General features: G+C 39.4%; 1 protein-coding gene across 11 annotated transcripts in view; it reads left to right on the top strand.

Annotated features, from left to right (window-relative positions):
• The window catches only part of ENOX1 (ecto-NOX disulfide-thiol exchanger 1), a 358,808-nt gene that overhangs the window by 218,297 nt on the left and 123,464 nt on the right, over positions 1–17,047 (top strand). For all 11 annotated transcript variants that reach the window (XM_080592774.1, XM_080592773.1, XM_080592781.1 and 8 more), the window contains 2 exons: positions 3,992–4,127; positions 4,968–5,105. In XM_080592774.1, the coding sequence (XP_080448900.1) occupies positions 4,118–4,127; positions 4,968–5,105 (148 nt within the window). In that variant the 5' untranslated portion in view covers positions 3,992–4,117. The remainder of the gene's footprint in view (positions 1–3,991; positions 4,128–4,967; positions 5,106–17,047) is intronic.

Genomic DNA, 17,047 nt, shown 5'->3' with positions numbered 1-17,047 from the left:
TCTGCTATGACTGCTTTGACTGAGAAGTGCTCATTGGTATGGACTTGAGGGTGCTTTATCTTTCTGACAACCTGTCTGAGGGAAGTCTAAATGTCTCGCACAATCTACCATGCAAGGATTGGTACTTGCATTGTGTCTGCAGAAAATGAGGCCACAAAAAGTGTCCCAGGGAATCGCTTTACAGTGTTTGGTATTAGAAATTTGTTAATTAGAAGCTCTAAAGAAATGAAGTTTTTATTAATACACCTGCTCCCCAAAAACCTCCAGAACCATCAGCACCCAGAAGACTTTACATGTTTTCTCCTGTAGATCAGTATTATGGCTTTATTTGCTTCTCAAGTTACTCCCCCTCCCTGGAGTAAAGCTACTCCCATGCTCAAATGTTTATGTACGCAGATTTCTTTTACATATATCTTCAGGTCATTAATGCCCAGAAGAGTACTAATGATTTATAGATCAGGAGAGCTATCTAAAGGTGTGATGTCAGTGAGATGGTGTTGATTAATACCTGCTCATTATACACAGGGTGCCTGCATAAGCTTGCACTCTCTTGGACGTTTAACAAGTATCACAGTTATTCTTTTTATTTTTAAAAAAGTAAGAATCTTTACTATCAGACGTATTTCTCATCACACATCACTTGTCTTTTATATGACCTAGAGTGAGGGTTTATTTGTTTCTCTAGCTTGTTTTGTTTCCAGTGTCATGAAGAATATAATAGTGCAGTATCTGAGCTACACAAAGAAATGCTGAAATTTGCCCAAAGCTGATTTTATTTTAAGAATTAATGAAACCTCCCCCTATTCGAATTTTCAGAAGTTTCTTGATGAAAACTAAAGGTTGAGTGTCAATTATGTGTGAAGTTCCTGTAAGATTATTTTAGCCATATTATGCTGCTCTCTATTAATGTAATCTTTGACTTGTCAGTAGAAGGGATCTTCACAATTAGTATTTTTCTTTTTAAAAGAGCTAGTTTCTACAGTCTGTGTCCTTCAGGATGTAGCATTAGTTCTGCCTGCAGCTTGCTGCAAATTATTCAGTGTTCATAGGTGCCTTTATGCTTGTTATTCAGCTCTCTTCCACTGACAAAATAGCCTGCAGCAGTTCTTGGTTAGATAGGACTAGTTCCACTTTAGGCTCCTTGCGTGCTCTTTGTGCTTTTTCCCCTGGTTCAGCCTGCACTGCATCCAGGTCCTGCTGATCAAGGAGTAGCCTTGATGGCTAGAGAGAAAGCAAAACTGCCAAGAGCCAGTGTGGGCTGTGAGAGTGTGTTTTGAGCAAAAAGTTTCGTGGTGCACTGGGCAGAGATGGTGGCATAGTCCAATAGGGGATTCGCAAATAACCCCATATTCATGGTGGTATTTTCTTTGTCCTCTGCAAGGACTTTAACAAATGCTTGTGGCTAATTTATGAAAATATACCAAAATTTGAAATAGATGAACAACCTGGTAAAAAGCAAATGCAAAAGAAGTCACATATTAGTTCTCAGTAGACTGAGGTGTGTTTGTTTAGCCCAAGGTCTGAGTCTTTATGGGCCAATTCCCATTTCTGGCAGAGCTAATACAACTGCAATTTGGGCTGGGGGGAAGAGAGCATGAAGTTTGGCAGCAGACCTTGTAATGTCACCCAATGCACACCATGAGGCAGTAAAACATCCAGAAACAATCCAACATCCTGTTTTTTGCCCCTTATCTCATAATCCATGCTGGTCTGAGATACCTGTGCAGGTCTTCTGACACCATGGGGAAACACCTCCTCTATTGCCAGCAGTCAGGGGGGTACATGATGGAAATAAGCAACTAGCCCACAACAAGGTGTGGAGAGGCTTTTCATTGCTATGAGATGTTCCTTCCTGCACCCGGGCAAGAAGGTTCCTGGTCACAGGAGAAATGCAATAGGGCACCCAGATCCTTGCCAGGGGGGTATATGGATCCATGGGTGTTAGGTGAACCACACTCATCTGGGTTGTTCAGCATCTGTTTGTGAATCAGATTGATTTGCGAATGATTCATGAAGATGAAAGGGGATGTGCAGAGTGAGAAATATCTTACTGACAAGCAATTATTCAGCCAGCTTTAACCTCAAAATAGATGTTTGTGGTCAAAAGTTTATAGCCTGAGTAGAAAGAGCTAAGTACAATTTTAAGGAGCTGAATAAGAGACACCCAGTTTTTAAAAACATGACATAAATCTTGGGTGGCTTGCCAAGATTAACATAAGTTAATCGTGTTCCCTGAAGAGGACTTTTGTTCAATGTTTTTTCGTATTTATAGATGTTATTTAGCAGCTAATTTTATCATGAAATTATTTTATGTTTTGTATAATGAATAGTGGAGATCAAATAGGAATCGGAATTGCAAATTTGAATATTAAGAGTTGATAAATATTGACTTTTAAATAGACCCACTGTAGATTTGAACAAAATACTTTTTAACCTAGTATGCTGGTTATTTGAAAATTACAACATACAAAAAATGTAGAGTATTGTCTGATCCCGACTCTTTCTTTGCTCTTACAGCTATTAATTTGATCATGTCCCTATGAATTGATCTGTACAGTGTCAGAGAACTGTAAAACTTTCTAGCTTGTACTTTATGCACATCATATGAAAAAAGAAAAGTGTGGGAGGTGCTCAAATACAGCTAAAATACAGCATAATCACTTTAATTGTTTCTTTTCTAAAGATGAATTCTTAGGGTTTGCATGTTGGAAACCTGATAATTAAGGTCTTTCAAGTATTTTTTAAAAAGACAGTGCAAGTGTCTTTAGGGCTGAGCAAGTCACCAACAGGCACCTGCCTGGCATTCATGATTCCCCCGTAAAGCTTGGAAGCACTCGGTCAGAGGTTGTGCTATCTCCCTACTGGTACCAAAGACTGTAGATCAGACCCTCTTGGCTTCTGGACAGCCAAAAATAAATAAATAAATAAATAAATAAATAAATAAATAAATGTAGCTAATGCACATATCTAACATGGGTATACGTTTGTGTTCATCTCAACCTCTTCTAGCCTACAGGAAAGATCGGGAGGGACTCTTTGTCAGGGAGAGTAGTGACTGGACAAGGAGTAAAGGCTTTAAACTAAAAGAGGGTAGGTTTAGATTAGATATAAGGAAGAAATTCTTCACTCAGAGGGTGGTGAGGCACTGGCACAGGTTGCCCACAGAAGCTGTGGATGCCCCGTCCCTGGAGGTGTTCAAGGCCAGGCTGGATGGGGCTTGGAGCAACGTGGTCTGGTGGGAGGTGTCCATTCCCATGGCAGGGGGGCTGGAATTAAATGGTCTTTAGGGTTCTTTCCAACCCAAACCATTCAGTGATTCACATGATTCTAGGCGTTTTCTCCCTCTGCTGTGTAAATATGTAAATATGTAAAATGCACGGTCTGACAGATATCTGATGAAAGCAGTGCATTTTAGCTGGAAGCAGATGCTCCACGTTCACTTCGAGCTACCTAACCTTTCTGAGGCAAACATAGCATGCTAGTTAAGGAGCAGGCATCATCCTCAGCTCTGTTAGGTTTTCTTACATTTTCACACCTCTGCGCATTCCTTCCTAAAATTCATTGCATTTTTTTTTTCTGTTCATTTAATAACAGGAGACTATTTCCTGAAACTTGCAACATCAGTTAATTGTTAACAGTTAAAAAAACAACAACAACAAAAAAAAAAACATATTCAACCCTTAAAATGAGCTTTTTCAGCCAATGCCTTCATAGTGAGGAAGCTGTGTAGCTACTGATAAGGCCTAATTTGTGAAGGGCTTTTCAGTCGGAGGCAAGCTGTCTGACAGTTCCTACATGGCACTGTTTGTTTAGAGGGCTAAGATTCATTGAAAATCTTCACTGAAATGGGTGCAAGGAGGCTGGGGCTGGTGGTCCAGTGTGAGTGGGCAGAAGCATCATTCAAGTGGCTTCCCAGAGTGGTCTGTTGTTTTGCAACTATATTCTGACTGTGGCACTTGATGGCTGATTTCATTTTTTTTTTTTCTTTCAGAGCCTAATGAGCTGTGTGTGGGCCCCGCGTTCAGTGACATCCCATCTCAAGATGCTGCTAATACAGTAGCTAATTTTTCCTTGCTGAAGAAGTCTAACAGAAGCAAAAGGAACTGGTGAAAAAGCAATGGCTGCTGGTAAATATCTCAGGTCTGCACAGGTTGTAAGGAAATAGCTAGGAGATGGTTTCGGCTGAGATGGGATGGATGCACAAATGTGCAATCACAACTTGTGTTTTGGGATTCAGCATGAGGAGGGTACCATCTCTTAGCTATCCAACCCACTCTTCCTTCCCCAGTCCAGGAATCCATACCTGGGCTCAGTCTTTTTTGACCATATTAATCATAATTCTCTTTTGTTTTCAGAACAAAACTTGGTGTTTTGCATAGCAAAACAACTGGTTATAACCTCTTTTTAGTTAGGGGCTAACATATTCTTAAATCCTCTATAAAAAATTGTATGTCATGGGAAGTGGGTTTTTGCTTGGGATGTGTTTGGTTCTCACAGCTTTCTTACAGTCTGCCGTAGATTATATACAATTAAATTATATCAGAGGACTGCAGGATAATTCAGTCATGTTGGCAGGGATCTCAGGAGGTCTCCAGTCCAACCTCCTGCTCAAAGCAGAGCCAGCCATTGGGTCAGACCAGTTGCTCAGGGCTTTATCAAGTTCACTCTTGAAAACTGCCAAGGTTGTTGACTGTACAGCCTGTTCCACTGCTCGACTCCTCCTCATGGTGAAAAAGTTTGCCATATAATCAGCTTGAATTGTTCATGTTTCATTTTATGTTTGCTGAATATTTCCAATGTCTTCATCATTTGCTATACAGTACCAAGCACTATTATCAGTTGTCTGAAAGGTGAAACATAATTAAGAAACAGAACAGTGGTTGTGATACCTCATTTTCACCGACAGTTCTGGTTAATAAAGCTGCGATGTTAACTTTTCTACTTAGAATGTGTTTCTTCTCCTGCAGCAGCTGATGGTTTGGGAAGTATAGCTATAGATACCACGCAACTGAACATGTCAGTCACTGATCCAACAGCTTGGGCCACAGCTATGAATAACCTGGGGATGGTTCCAGTAGGACTAGCTGGACAACAGCTTGTGACAGGTAAGACTTTTCTTTTAAAAGAGTTCTGTTTTACCAGTCCCTGGATTCTTTGCTACCTTTTAGAAATATCTGGAATGATTTCTGAGGATATATTTATTTTTTATATTCTGAAAACACCATCTATAATTAATATTGCATACTGTATAGTAGTCTCTTTTTGTACTAGGTGTATAATCCACATTATATTTTAGCCTTGTGGAAAGCCAAAACTCTGGGGAAAATGGACAACTAAACCATCGATCTTCATGCTGAGTCAAGACCAGGGGCCAGGTCATATAAGAGGAATGTTTGTTTTTGTTTCTCCGTTCAAGAAGGATATCTTGAGGTTCTGCCAAGGAACACCACGGACTAGGACCTTCTGACTGGAGAAAGATTTTAAAGTTACATTAATTAGGCAGAAAATCATGTAGTCTGTTCAGTTCATACGCTCAGCTAATATTAGTGAAGTGAAGCTTTCCCATCAGGTATTTTATTATTTACTCTCTGCCTGACTCCATAAATTGATTTCTAGAGGTTGTTCTTGTTTGATTTTGTTATTTCACTTTTAGTTTGGGAGAATGTGTCAGGAAATCACTCACTCTAACAATAATAAAAATAATATTTTGAAACCAGCATTGTTTCACAGACTAGTCCAGACGTTATCAGACTTCACTGTCAGCAGTAGAACTCCAGTTAGGTGGGATAAATTAAACTTTATTGTTCCTGTGAGGTACAGAAAGATTATTTTTGTGTGAGCGGGTGCCCCACAGATGCAAGCCATGAGCCAGACACACGACAGGTCCCCTCTGGAATATGTATCTTTAGCTTGAGAAGAGCAGTGCAACATGTGGATCAGAGCTGCCTCCTGTCTTGTCTGTGCCTGTCTGTAGACTTGGATGCAGTAAGCCAGGTCAGGATGTAAATCACTTTGTCTGCCTCACCAGGGATGCGTGACACTTAATTTTGGCCAAATATGTCCCTTTCTGGGACTGGGAACTGAGTGGAGCTGTGCCAGTTCACAGATGATGATCTGGCTCTGAATTACCTATTTTACAGGCGGGTAAACTAAGCTGCATGAAAGTTGATTTATGATGAATCAGACTCAAGCAGAGAGTTTACCTCGTAGAGGCCATCAACTGGTTCTTTAACCCCATGCTTCTGATTAAAGGAAACCAGCAGAACTGTCAGTGCCTGCCTCCCATGCTGCGCCGGTCCTGCACCCAGCAGAGGAGTGGTGGTGGTCCTCAACCCAACAGCCTAGAGTAGAGCCCCAGGAATACTGGCCGGTATTGATGGGGGCACAGCATGGTGCATCACCAGAAGGTCCTCTCGCAGCATCACCAAGGACTTGACTGGTCCTGGTGTGCCTCTCTTGTCGGCTTGTGGGGAAATGGCATTTCTCATTATCTGGTGGGACTTTGCCTGTAGAAGCTGAGGTTGTTGCTGGAGACTGTGGTCCCACCACATGGAGAGGAGAGGAGAAATCCCACCAAACTGGGACAGGACCTAATGAACTCACTGTGCTTGTGAACAGATTTACTGATACATGCTCATGTCCTGAATATGTGCTGAACTCAAATTCAATTACCTGAAAATGTCCAAATGTCAAAATCAGCTTCTCTGTGTTGATTTACAAGCATCTCAGCTGCATGTCCCATGGAGGTTTGCCCACCTTTTTGTCTTCTCCTCTTCCTCTGACTCCCCAGTTCTGGTGTAAGTTGTGTGAGGTGTGCTATGCAATCCCTACCAGGCAGTCTCCTTTCCTTTGCAATGCTTTTCCCTACAGGGAGGATCTCATGGATTTTATTTCATTGCCAGCTCCCTGCTGTAATTTCCATAATCATGTGTATCACGTATTGTAGGAGTGTTGTACAGGTCAGTTGGTATTTGTTCAGCATTTTCAATGTATGAAAGGTGCCATAAGTAATAAATATTAATTACTGAAATGCTGCCTGCTTTCTCTACAGGTGTAGAATGACTTCTTTGCTTTTCCTTTCCTTTCCTTTCTTTGAGACTCTCTTGTATTTTTCAAGGTAAATAGGTGTTTTGACACTTCATTATATTTCCTTATGATTCATAAGTTTTTGACACATTTTCATCATGGCAAATCCATAATTTTTACCACAATATACCATGAAAAGACTTATAGACTTATTTGCAATGATATATTTATAAATATATTTACTGTGTCTGCATTCAACAACAGTTTCCATCACCATATTAGACCAAATATCTAACCAGTCTATAGCCCTTTCTGACTTTTTTTCATTTTTTTTGGTATTAATCCTATCAATGAAATAATCTCCCTCAGCAGTCACATATTGCTTTTTTTACTGTTATCTATGACATTTATCGGAGATGAAAATGAAACACCAGCGTTTTTTGTCTGCCTTTAAAAATAAATATTTTTATTTTATTCTTTTATTTTTCTGCCTTGGTGACAGCTAGGAAAGCAATAATTAGTTTAAAATTATCTTGGAGAGAGTGTGATCTTTCCTGCGTGTGCCTTTATAAACTGTGATAGTCTGAAATTCGGTGTGTGGTACTCATCTATACCCTGACGTATCTCCTATTTCTGATATTTCAGTTTCCAAAGGACTTATTCTATCATAGCCTTTCCTTCTCCAAACATACTGGTTCCTAATTCCTAAATTTCAGGGCATTTTTTCTCCTTTAGGTATGGCCTCCTTATGATCTACTAAGTCTCTTTACAGGGTTTTGCTGTTTTTTGTTTTTTTTTTTTCTCTTTTTTTTCTTTTTCCAACTGAGGTTAACTTTGCTGCTGTGTAACATGCTGGGATTCCTGCCTCATAACAGAGTTATGCTACCCACTTTGCAAGCTGTGAACTTCTTGCCTAGCCTGAGAGTTTGTTAAAATGTCTACTAAAGCTTCTGCAACATCTGGCCAATTCTCTTCTCACAGTCTGGGACACAGCCTGTCTGGTCTGGGTAACTAATCAATTTTAAGCACTGCTAACCTTTTAATACCAGGTTAGATGATATCTGTACTCTATTTAATTCCTTATCTCTCAGTACTGCAAAATTGGATTTTTGATCTGGGCAAATGTCAGAGCCTTTCATTTGTCAAGATGAATTCTTGTTAATAGGTGTATAATATCTCTTCAGTTTCTACATATATTTTGCTTACGCTTCTTGTTGTTCTGAAAGCTCATCTTTTTTTTCCATAATATTTAGCTATTGTAATACATATACGCTAATATGCATTTATACACTATATATGTATAATTCATACAATAAACTGTAGTTTAGTATAGTTTAATAATGCATTAGTTAAAGTGTTAAAGACTGATGTGGAATAGCCTTGTCTGAAAAGCACGTTCCTTCTAAACCTCCCCTTTCAGCAGTTTATATTTTTTTTCCAAAAAATTGCCTTTTGGACTGAAATTTCTTGGTCTCAGCCCAGAGGTAAAAATTTTCTGGAAAGGCTGGAGAAAATCTGCTAAACTGCTTTTGAATTATCCAGGCCTTAAAACTGCAATTTTCTATGCTTTGATACTTTGAGAAATATGGCCAGGTGAGAGGGAAAGGATAGTTTGTACTCCACGTTTCTGAGATCTGAATCCTCCTTGTGCACTCAGCAGTTCTGATTCAAGCACATCTTTCAATTATGTTCAAGTCCACTGTTTTGTTACATTTTAGGAACAGCAAAAAAACTTTGTGTCCAACTGAGAATGTTTTATTTTTGCTTTTACATCAGGATTTTTTTCAAGGCAAATTTGGCATTGCTGAATTTGGTGTCCTCATGATCTCTTTTGTTTCAGCAAATGGCAGCAGGTCACCTGTATTCTAAAAGACAACATCCTGCCAGAAAAATACTTTGGTTCTTCTAACACTAATGAGTCATTACTCCGGAAAACATGAAGCAATTTTGAGATGCTTTCCTCCACAATGGCTTAGATGACCTAAACATTCATTAGTCGAAGGTGGTGTATGTCAAAAAGTTCACCAGTACAAATGAGTACGAAGGGTGGTACATTAGTGATAATTCTTCTAGACTTGCTTAAGACTGTGCCCTATGCTGCTTGTTTGTACTCTTACAGGAAAACAAACAAACAAACAAACAAACAAAAACCATAAGTGCAGACATCCAAGATGAAATTTATACGTCTGCTTATAAGTCAAGGGTATGCCTGAAAACTGATGCCTTCTACTTATTTATGGGATAATTATTAATGCAAGTTCATCCATGTGAACCCAGCCAACATGCCTCAGCCTCAGGATATTAAAATTTCTGTGGCCTCCAATATTGTTTTTGCTGAAGTTAGACTTTGACCACTTCTACAAAATCCTAGTGAAAACAGAGGCTAGTAAGCTTTGAAGCCTAACATCTTGGTTACTAAAAAGTATAGAAAAACTATACACCATTTTTGTGGCTTCAGGCATATGTTTTTTAGACACTGGAGGTTGTGAAATATTAGACACTTACATCAGCCTTTCTGTTTTTCCATTTGTCTTTGCTTTCCCCACACACTTGTCTTTTGACCTGATTTCAGTGGAACATAGAAACTGTCAGCTTCAATCAGATCACCTCGTTCAGGATTGTGCTTTTGACAGTGTTGAGTATCAGATACTTCACAGGGAGATGTAAAAGGCAAGTCAGCACTGAAGCGCTTCTCCCTCCAATGGGCTCTTCCCTTGATCATTAATACATAGAGCAGGATTCCCCAAACTAGAAGTTGTATTTCTAAATCAAGCCATAACTCAGCAAAACTTCACTTATGGAAGCAGCGCCTGTGACAGTAAGTGGTTGCAGTCCTGAAACTGTAACCCCAGAAGTACTTTTTGATAAAAGACAAAATTGGGAAATTTCAATCTAGAGACCCTTAAATCGCAAAGCATGAGGTTAAATATCCCTCCCATAATTTTATTAGCTCAAGACCTCCAAGTCTTTGGAGACATAATATTCAGACTGTCTCTTTCTTGAAAATGAAGATTATAACTAAAGGCAAACACTATATCTAGATTACAATTAATCCCAAGCAATTTCCCATGCAATGAGTGTATCGTGGAGGACTAGCGTAATGGCTTTTCCTTCTACTCACTCCACTAGCTTAAGAGGTCACTGACTCCCATGAAGAGGAGAAGAGAGGAGAAGGAAAAAAACCAAGGATTATATTAGAAAAATACAGGGTGGTCTGAGGCTTAAAAATTCCCTCACCAGTCTGTATCAGCTATGGAAAAGTCTATTGAGCTTCACTGGATTTCTACCACAAAATAGATGAGGCATTCTCAATGAATTATTGCCTACTGCAGATCATTGTATTCTGACTGAATTGTGCCTCATTGTTCTGGTTTGGTACTATTTTTGTAATGTTAATGAAGAACAATCAAATCTTGCAGGAAATCAAGGTATATTTGATTATATTCAGCAGTTCCCTGAAGAGAGGCCGTGCATTAAACAGTGCCGAAGACTTTAAGAAATCAGCTGGCCAGATGATTCTGCCAGTCTTGTGCATTTTCTGGGGCATCTCCGTTACTGGCGGCCTGGAGACATTGATATCCATCTGAGCAGTCTCTTAATTTTACCTGTGCTGTGCTATTACCTAGTTAAGCTTCCTTTTTCTGCACATCATTGTTAAGCCACTGAACCAATGTGCTAACAAGCATATAACCTGAATCTTCTAAGACATGCTTAAGAAAACAGTTTCCATTTTTTTTTCTTAGTCAGTATTGAGCTCCTGTTTTTTTTGATTACAGGCTCATACACATTTTTTTAAGTAATCCACTTGCACTATGGCCTGAAGAAAGTACCTTTCCTAGGAAAAAATACTTGTGCATCTATTATTTGTTAATAAAGTTTATCACACTGCAGATTTAAGCTTTTAAGCAGACAGCATCTGGTAAAGACACTCCCTGCACTCTTGTTCCCCTGCCCTTATAAGCTGTAGATCGCAACTAGCTGCTGAAAGAATTCATCAGGCCAGTGGCAGGGTAATGTACAGTGTACTTATCCTTGATCTGAACACTGCATTGCTTTGACATTGGTAGCAAAAGAAGATATAAGAAGTCTTAATCTAAGTCTTCAAAGTGTTCCACAGATTTTGTAAAACCTTTGAGGTTACAAGATCTTCAGAAGACATCTTTTCAGATACTATGGCTTCCAAGCATGTTTTATGCATTGTGTTTCATTAATAAGCAAGTCTATGGAGCAAGAGAAATATAAGGCATACTCTGAAGAAAATCATATAATTTTTCTAATTTTATTCTAGTTCCTTCCTATACTTTACTTTTATAGACTTCACTATGAAGACATTGCATTTCAGTCAAGAGGAAGAAAAAAAGCTTTACTATTTGAATTATCTGAGTAACCAATCAGAATAATTAAAGAAGTGTGAAACCTACTCTAGAGAATTAGAGTAGAGCCCGTACCCAGAAAAAACTATGTATTTCTATTGACAAGACACAGGCGAACAGCAAGAGTGAAAGAGAACAGGCACTGTGGGAATCCCAATATGCAGATTCACTGGGAGCATCTCTAAAGAAATATTATATATTAGCGTAACAAGTAGGTTTTTATCATTGACCTGAAAAGCGCCTGTGGAGTTAATCACACTTTCTGTTGTGTGAGTGTTACTCAAGGAGACTTCACACCAGGGGACATTAAAGTGCTAGGAACAAACACAGTCAGGTTACAACAGAAAAAGGAGAGAGAGATTCAATGGCCAGAGGAAATGTGGCAGAAACTCTAAGTGCCTTTGACACACTATTCAGGGTTAAGTGTGCCTCTTAGGTCATTCAAGTGCCTACTCTATATTAGACCTTAATTGAGGCCAAGGATGAAGATAATGATTAAAATCTACTTGGTGCTTAAAGATAAATAGTGCTTTTTTAACGTCAGATGAAGGGTGACTGTCCCAAATAAAGACTCAGGAAATGACAGGGGCATATACAGGTACATGCTAAGGGCAAAGTTTGTGCTGTATGTGGGGTGAGGTGTTTATTTATTTATTTATTTATTTTATTATGGCATCTATTTCTATATTTTTGTCCACAGCCAGTTAGCAGTTCAGGAAAACAGACTGATTACTGTTTGGCATAACTCCTCTTAACTCTCTCAAAATCCCAGAATACATTAATGACGCATGCTATATTGTTTGGATAATTTGTTTTTTTAATCCCTTGCTGTTGTTAATTGTTATTTTTTGTAACCACCAGAAAATATGTTCTGCCTGTTTTTGTTTGAAGTTCCAGTGAAATAACATAGACACACTCAATTTCTGTAAAAGTTTTCACCATCTTTTTTTTTTTTTTCCTCCCACTTTGGAAAGCCTCCATTCCCACTATTTTCCATGTGTTTATTTATTCTAGACAAGAAAACCCATGAGTAATTATCAGCATCCCAAAGCATAAAGTAAGCCAGGAGGCTGTTGGGAACCATTTGCTGTTGACTGTTCACTTGTGCTAGAGTACAGTTTATTTACAGCACTTCCCTTTCACACATCACGTCCCATCCAAGGATCTAAGTGTCTGCAGCCAATGTCAGGCATCCAGTGTAACTGCTGCGTGATATACAATTTGCTAATGGGAAAATTGAGATATTGTAGATAAAAATCAACAGAAAAAAGGAAATTGACCTTTTAAACTAATCAAAGATGAGGTATGAATAGCAACTTGTGTATTTACATCAAAACCAAGGCTTGCAGACTGTTTGAAGGTGGCTTGCTGAGCACATTCGTATGTTGAGATGGCTAGGTGAAGGCGATGTTACCTGAAGTCCTGGACCCAAATCTGTGAACTTTTCACCAATAGGTCATGTGGATGGTCTGCAGGAGATGGGCACAGCCATCCCAAGAGGACTGTTAGTACCTGCAGGGTGCTCTCAGGAGAGCGCAGTGATCAGCATGACACCGACGTTACTGCTTGGGGCAGTTGCAGAGCAAGACTTCCTTGGGAGAGTGAGACTTGACTGTGAATGAACTCACACCAAGTCAAGGGCCATAAAATCTGTTGTGCTTCCCTAGTCAGGATCTCTCTTTGCCTGCATGGGATAGGTGGGTGCTTAGGGCTTGGCCCCTGGGTAGCAAGCAGGAAAGGATTGCTTTCTACATTTTATCTTGGGATAAAGGACAGAAACATGGTTTTCTTTCCTTTCTGCCATCTTTCTTTCAAATGCTCTTTGCTTTGGGATGAGCAAAAGAATTAGCTTTCACAAACCACCTCGTTGCAGGAGTCTGTCTGTGAAATATCAGCAGAGGCAATCAGCATGGAAAAATGTCTTTTGATAGTCCATGCTGAAGAAGCCACTTAGGCTTCAGCAAGCCTAACCCCAAAACACGCGAGGGAGCTTGTAACATAATACTTTGCTAATGTTGACTTGGTTCAGATAAACAGTGGATTTACTGCACCTTCCCATGCTCCAGTGGTGACACATGATGTGCGTGACATCAACAGCACTGAGTAATGCCTCTGTAATGGGAAGCAGCTGGTCACCAGAGTGGTTCTGTTAGTGGACGTGGAGGTGAAGCATAATTAAACTTGATACATAAAATATGCTGTAAGACTCTCCAGCACGTATTTAGGTTGTGTTCTGTCTCTGTATTAGAGATATTCTCTTACTGTGCCTTCCGGAATTTAATACGTCTGTTCGTGTAACAGGGACAACTTTATCTGCTGAAATGTGCACATTTCTCAATCAGATTTTATTAAAACAAACAAACAAAAAACGTTTGCATGACCCTACATGATTTTCCTTTATAAATAATCTCCTCCTGACCATAGTGCTTAGACTATTTAGTAATTATTTGTTATTTGTATTCAGGAAAGGCTTTCAGATGGGGAGCTCCGGTAAGTTAAACACTGTCTGAGCACTTATGAGTTAATCCCAGCCCAAATTGTGCACAGTCTGTTTTCTTTCACTTAGATAAACCAGGTAGGTAAGGGATTGCATGGAAACAATGGAATAATACTGATTGGCATGAAAAGCAGCAGCGATTACCAAGCTGGCTGCCTACTGTGTGGCTTTTTTTCTAGGTGCCTTGGCACCGCAGTGATATGGTGGTAACTGAAAAAGCAGGTTAACTCTTTTATCTGATATTCTGAGTCAGGCGGTGAGAAACAGGCAAACTGTTGAGCAAAATGGGAACAGGCAGACAATTCCTATCTGCTCTTCCTCTTTGACTGTGCTGGTGTAATTTTGTAGAGCTAGACTGCAAAAAGGGAAGTGAGAGGATAGGAAAGAGCTTTGCTAGCATTTACAGGAGAAAGACAGCACAGCAGGAGAAGGAGCAGATATAACCTTTTTATACAGATCCGGCAGCACGAGCTGTGTTTTGGAAGAGAAATGTCCAGACTGCAGTGGATAGAGAGGGCAAGTTATAGGCTTCTCCGGCTCATTTTGTTCTCTCTGATACGACCGTATTTCAAATAGTTTATTTCACTAGAATTAAATGTGGAATATTAGAACCAACTGCAATGTTGAGGTTTTTCCTTGTTTTGATCTGCCTCTATCAAATCTATGTAACCTTCCCATTGGGAACCCCCTGTTTTGGGACCTGAACTGTACTTGGACTTACAGGACTTAGCCCTTTCCAAGAACAATCATTGAAACCTTCTTTTCTGGGGCATTTTGAAAGCAATTTTGGCACTTCAAGCATTCTTTTGTACAAGTATTTTTAAGACGTTTCATAATGTCCTAAAGATTTATCTACCAGAATAACCAATACCAAAAATAAGATAAATATTCCTTAAAAATAACAATAACTCACCAAAATTACGAGGACAGAGAAAAGTGAACAGATTTTATTTTCTTTTAAATACCCTGACATTTATTGTCTTTATACCTGAATGCAGTGCTGCTGTCCTTTAATGTAGTAAATGCCATAGTATCATCCTTCTTTTTTTCTTTACTATGCTTTTAATAATTTCATAACCACTTAGAGACTCAGAGAAGGATCATGGATTGTGAGAAAAGAGAGCTTGGATGCTGTAGCTGGATACCGGGGCTGCACATAGGCAGCAGGGAGTGGGAACTGCAGCGGAGCAGCTCCAAGAGTAGCTGATTTAATAAATTGCTTATTATAAATATTGGGGGGGGTCCCTTCATGTTAGTGGCCAGAATTCATCATATGAAAAAAACACTCAAGTACATTCTTTTATTCACTAGCCTGTGTAAAGTAAAATATCTCTTCCAGTTCTTCCTACATATGTTGCTTTTTAACTTTGTGTCCCTTTGTTCTGGTCTGTCTAATTACCTCAAGCAGATAATAAAGCCTGATTTTATAATAAACCATAGCCAGTTCAGGCTTGTCATGGCTGATTTATCAACTCCAAAGACTTAGGACTTTTCAGCCTCAAGACTAAGATCTTTTCTGGCTGCAATTCAAGGTGTTAATTCTGAGCTTTATATCTAAATGTGGTTTGGAACATGTGTCCTATGTTTTCTGTTCAAACAGCCCACATTTCTGTTGTTCGCTGTTGTTGTTGTCTGAGTGGAATTTATAATCTGGAATTAAGATAAAACAAACCCAAACCATCCAATTCTGCAAGAACAGTCTTGTATGTAATCATCATGACATAGATTGTCCCCTTGAAAGCAACAGGGCTACCTTATGTGAATGGAAGTTATTAACACTGGACCTCAAAAGGGAAGCTATTTCTCCATAAAGTATTCCAGCATATATTTCCCTGTAACAAACTGATTCAGTACTGCCTGATGGGGTGGTGTGCGTCTCTACATGTGTGCATGTCTTAGAAATGGAAAGGTGCAGTGCTAAGGAAACAAAACAATAATAGCTAATGACTCATGTAGACCATTTGGTGTCCCTTAGGGACTGCCTCTCTTCCAGTGTTTTGCCTCAGCAGTTGATCCCATCGGGGACATGAGAGCTAACCACCCTTCAAACGCTTCACCCAGGGATTTGAGGCCGCAAATTCTCACTGGAGGGCTTTCTTACAGCATCCCCCTTAACAGACAATTCTGTTCCTACCTCCCTTCTTCTTCTTTCCCCTGATCTTCTGTCTTTCATCAACAAAGCTTTTGCATATTGCATTGAATACTGTACTGTACTGAATAAAGTCTCTGTAATGCAACAAATATTTCCTGAGGGGCATTGACATCTCTTGGCTACCTCAAGTAGTAACAGAGGGATTATTCTAAGGACTGTATGACAGAAACATTATCACATATCTGCATACTCCAGCCACTTTGTTTATTGTAATTCTCCCGTCTTAGTGCTTAGGTATGAGGTTGTTGATCTAGTGGTATTTTATAAGTGTTTTCTTGTTCAAATTCCAAGACAGTTTGTTTTTTTTACAGGTTTTCTAGATTGTTTGCTGTATCCTAGCTCAATTATTTCACTTTCTCTGATGCATAATGGCATCTGACCGCTGTGGGCCATGTTGCATAAGAGCCACATCTCACTAGACTTGATTACATGACCTGTTATTTGTTGTGCTTCCAAGTTTTGTTTCATCTGTAGCCTCGAGATACTGTATTTAATGCCTCATCCACATATGTATATGGTAAGCTTGAACTACAGAAGTCCTCCAGAGGACTTTTTTATTGCTTACCCTGCTTTTATGATCGAAAGATGACAACCTGTCATAGTTTTCTTTTACAGTTGTGTTATAGATTGAAAATATCAGGAAACTCCATGTTGCTTAATGGCTGCATATAAATAGAGTTTACAAGTTTGCCAGTACTGCCTGCTCTGCAAACTCGTTTGGGGATTTAAAGGGTAACAAACCTGGTTTTGCTCAGGCATCAGTAAAATCCAGTAGTAAAATGTCACTGGCCAAATATCATGGTTTGAGCTGTGATTGTCCCCCCTGGAGTTCCAGAGATGAACACAAGAGGAGAGAGTGATCTCAGGGTTACGTGGAAAGAGACCTCCTACCAATAATGCAGACCAGAATAGGACCCAGCTTCACTCTTTTTCAGTTGTGCACTCATGCAGAGCCTGCAGGAATTAGAGGTTGTGATTTTTTTTACCTTGTGCGAGTAA

The sequence above is a fragment of the Anser brachyrhynchus genome (genome assembly GCF_964034855.1).
Source record: "Anser brachyrhynchus genome assembly, chromosome: 1".
Lineage (NCBI taxonomy): Eukaryota > Metazoa > Chordata > Aves > Anseriformes > Anatidae > Anser > Anser brachyrhynchus.
This window is presented reverse-complemented; position numbering and strand designations above follow the sequence as displayed.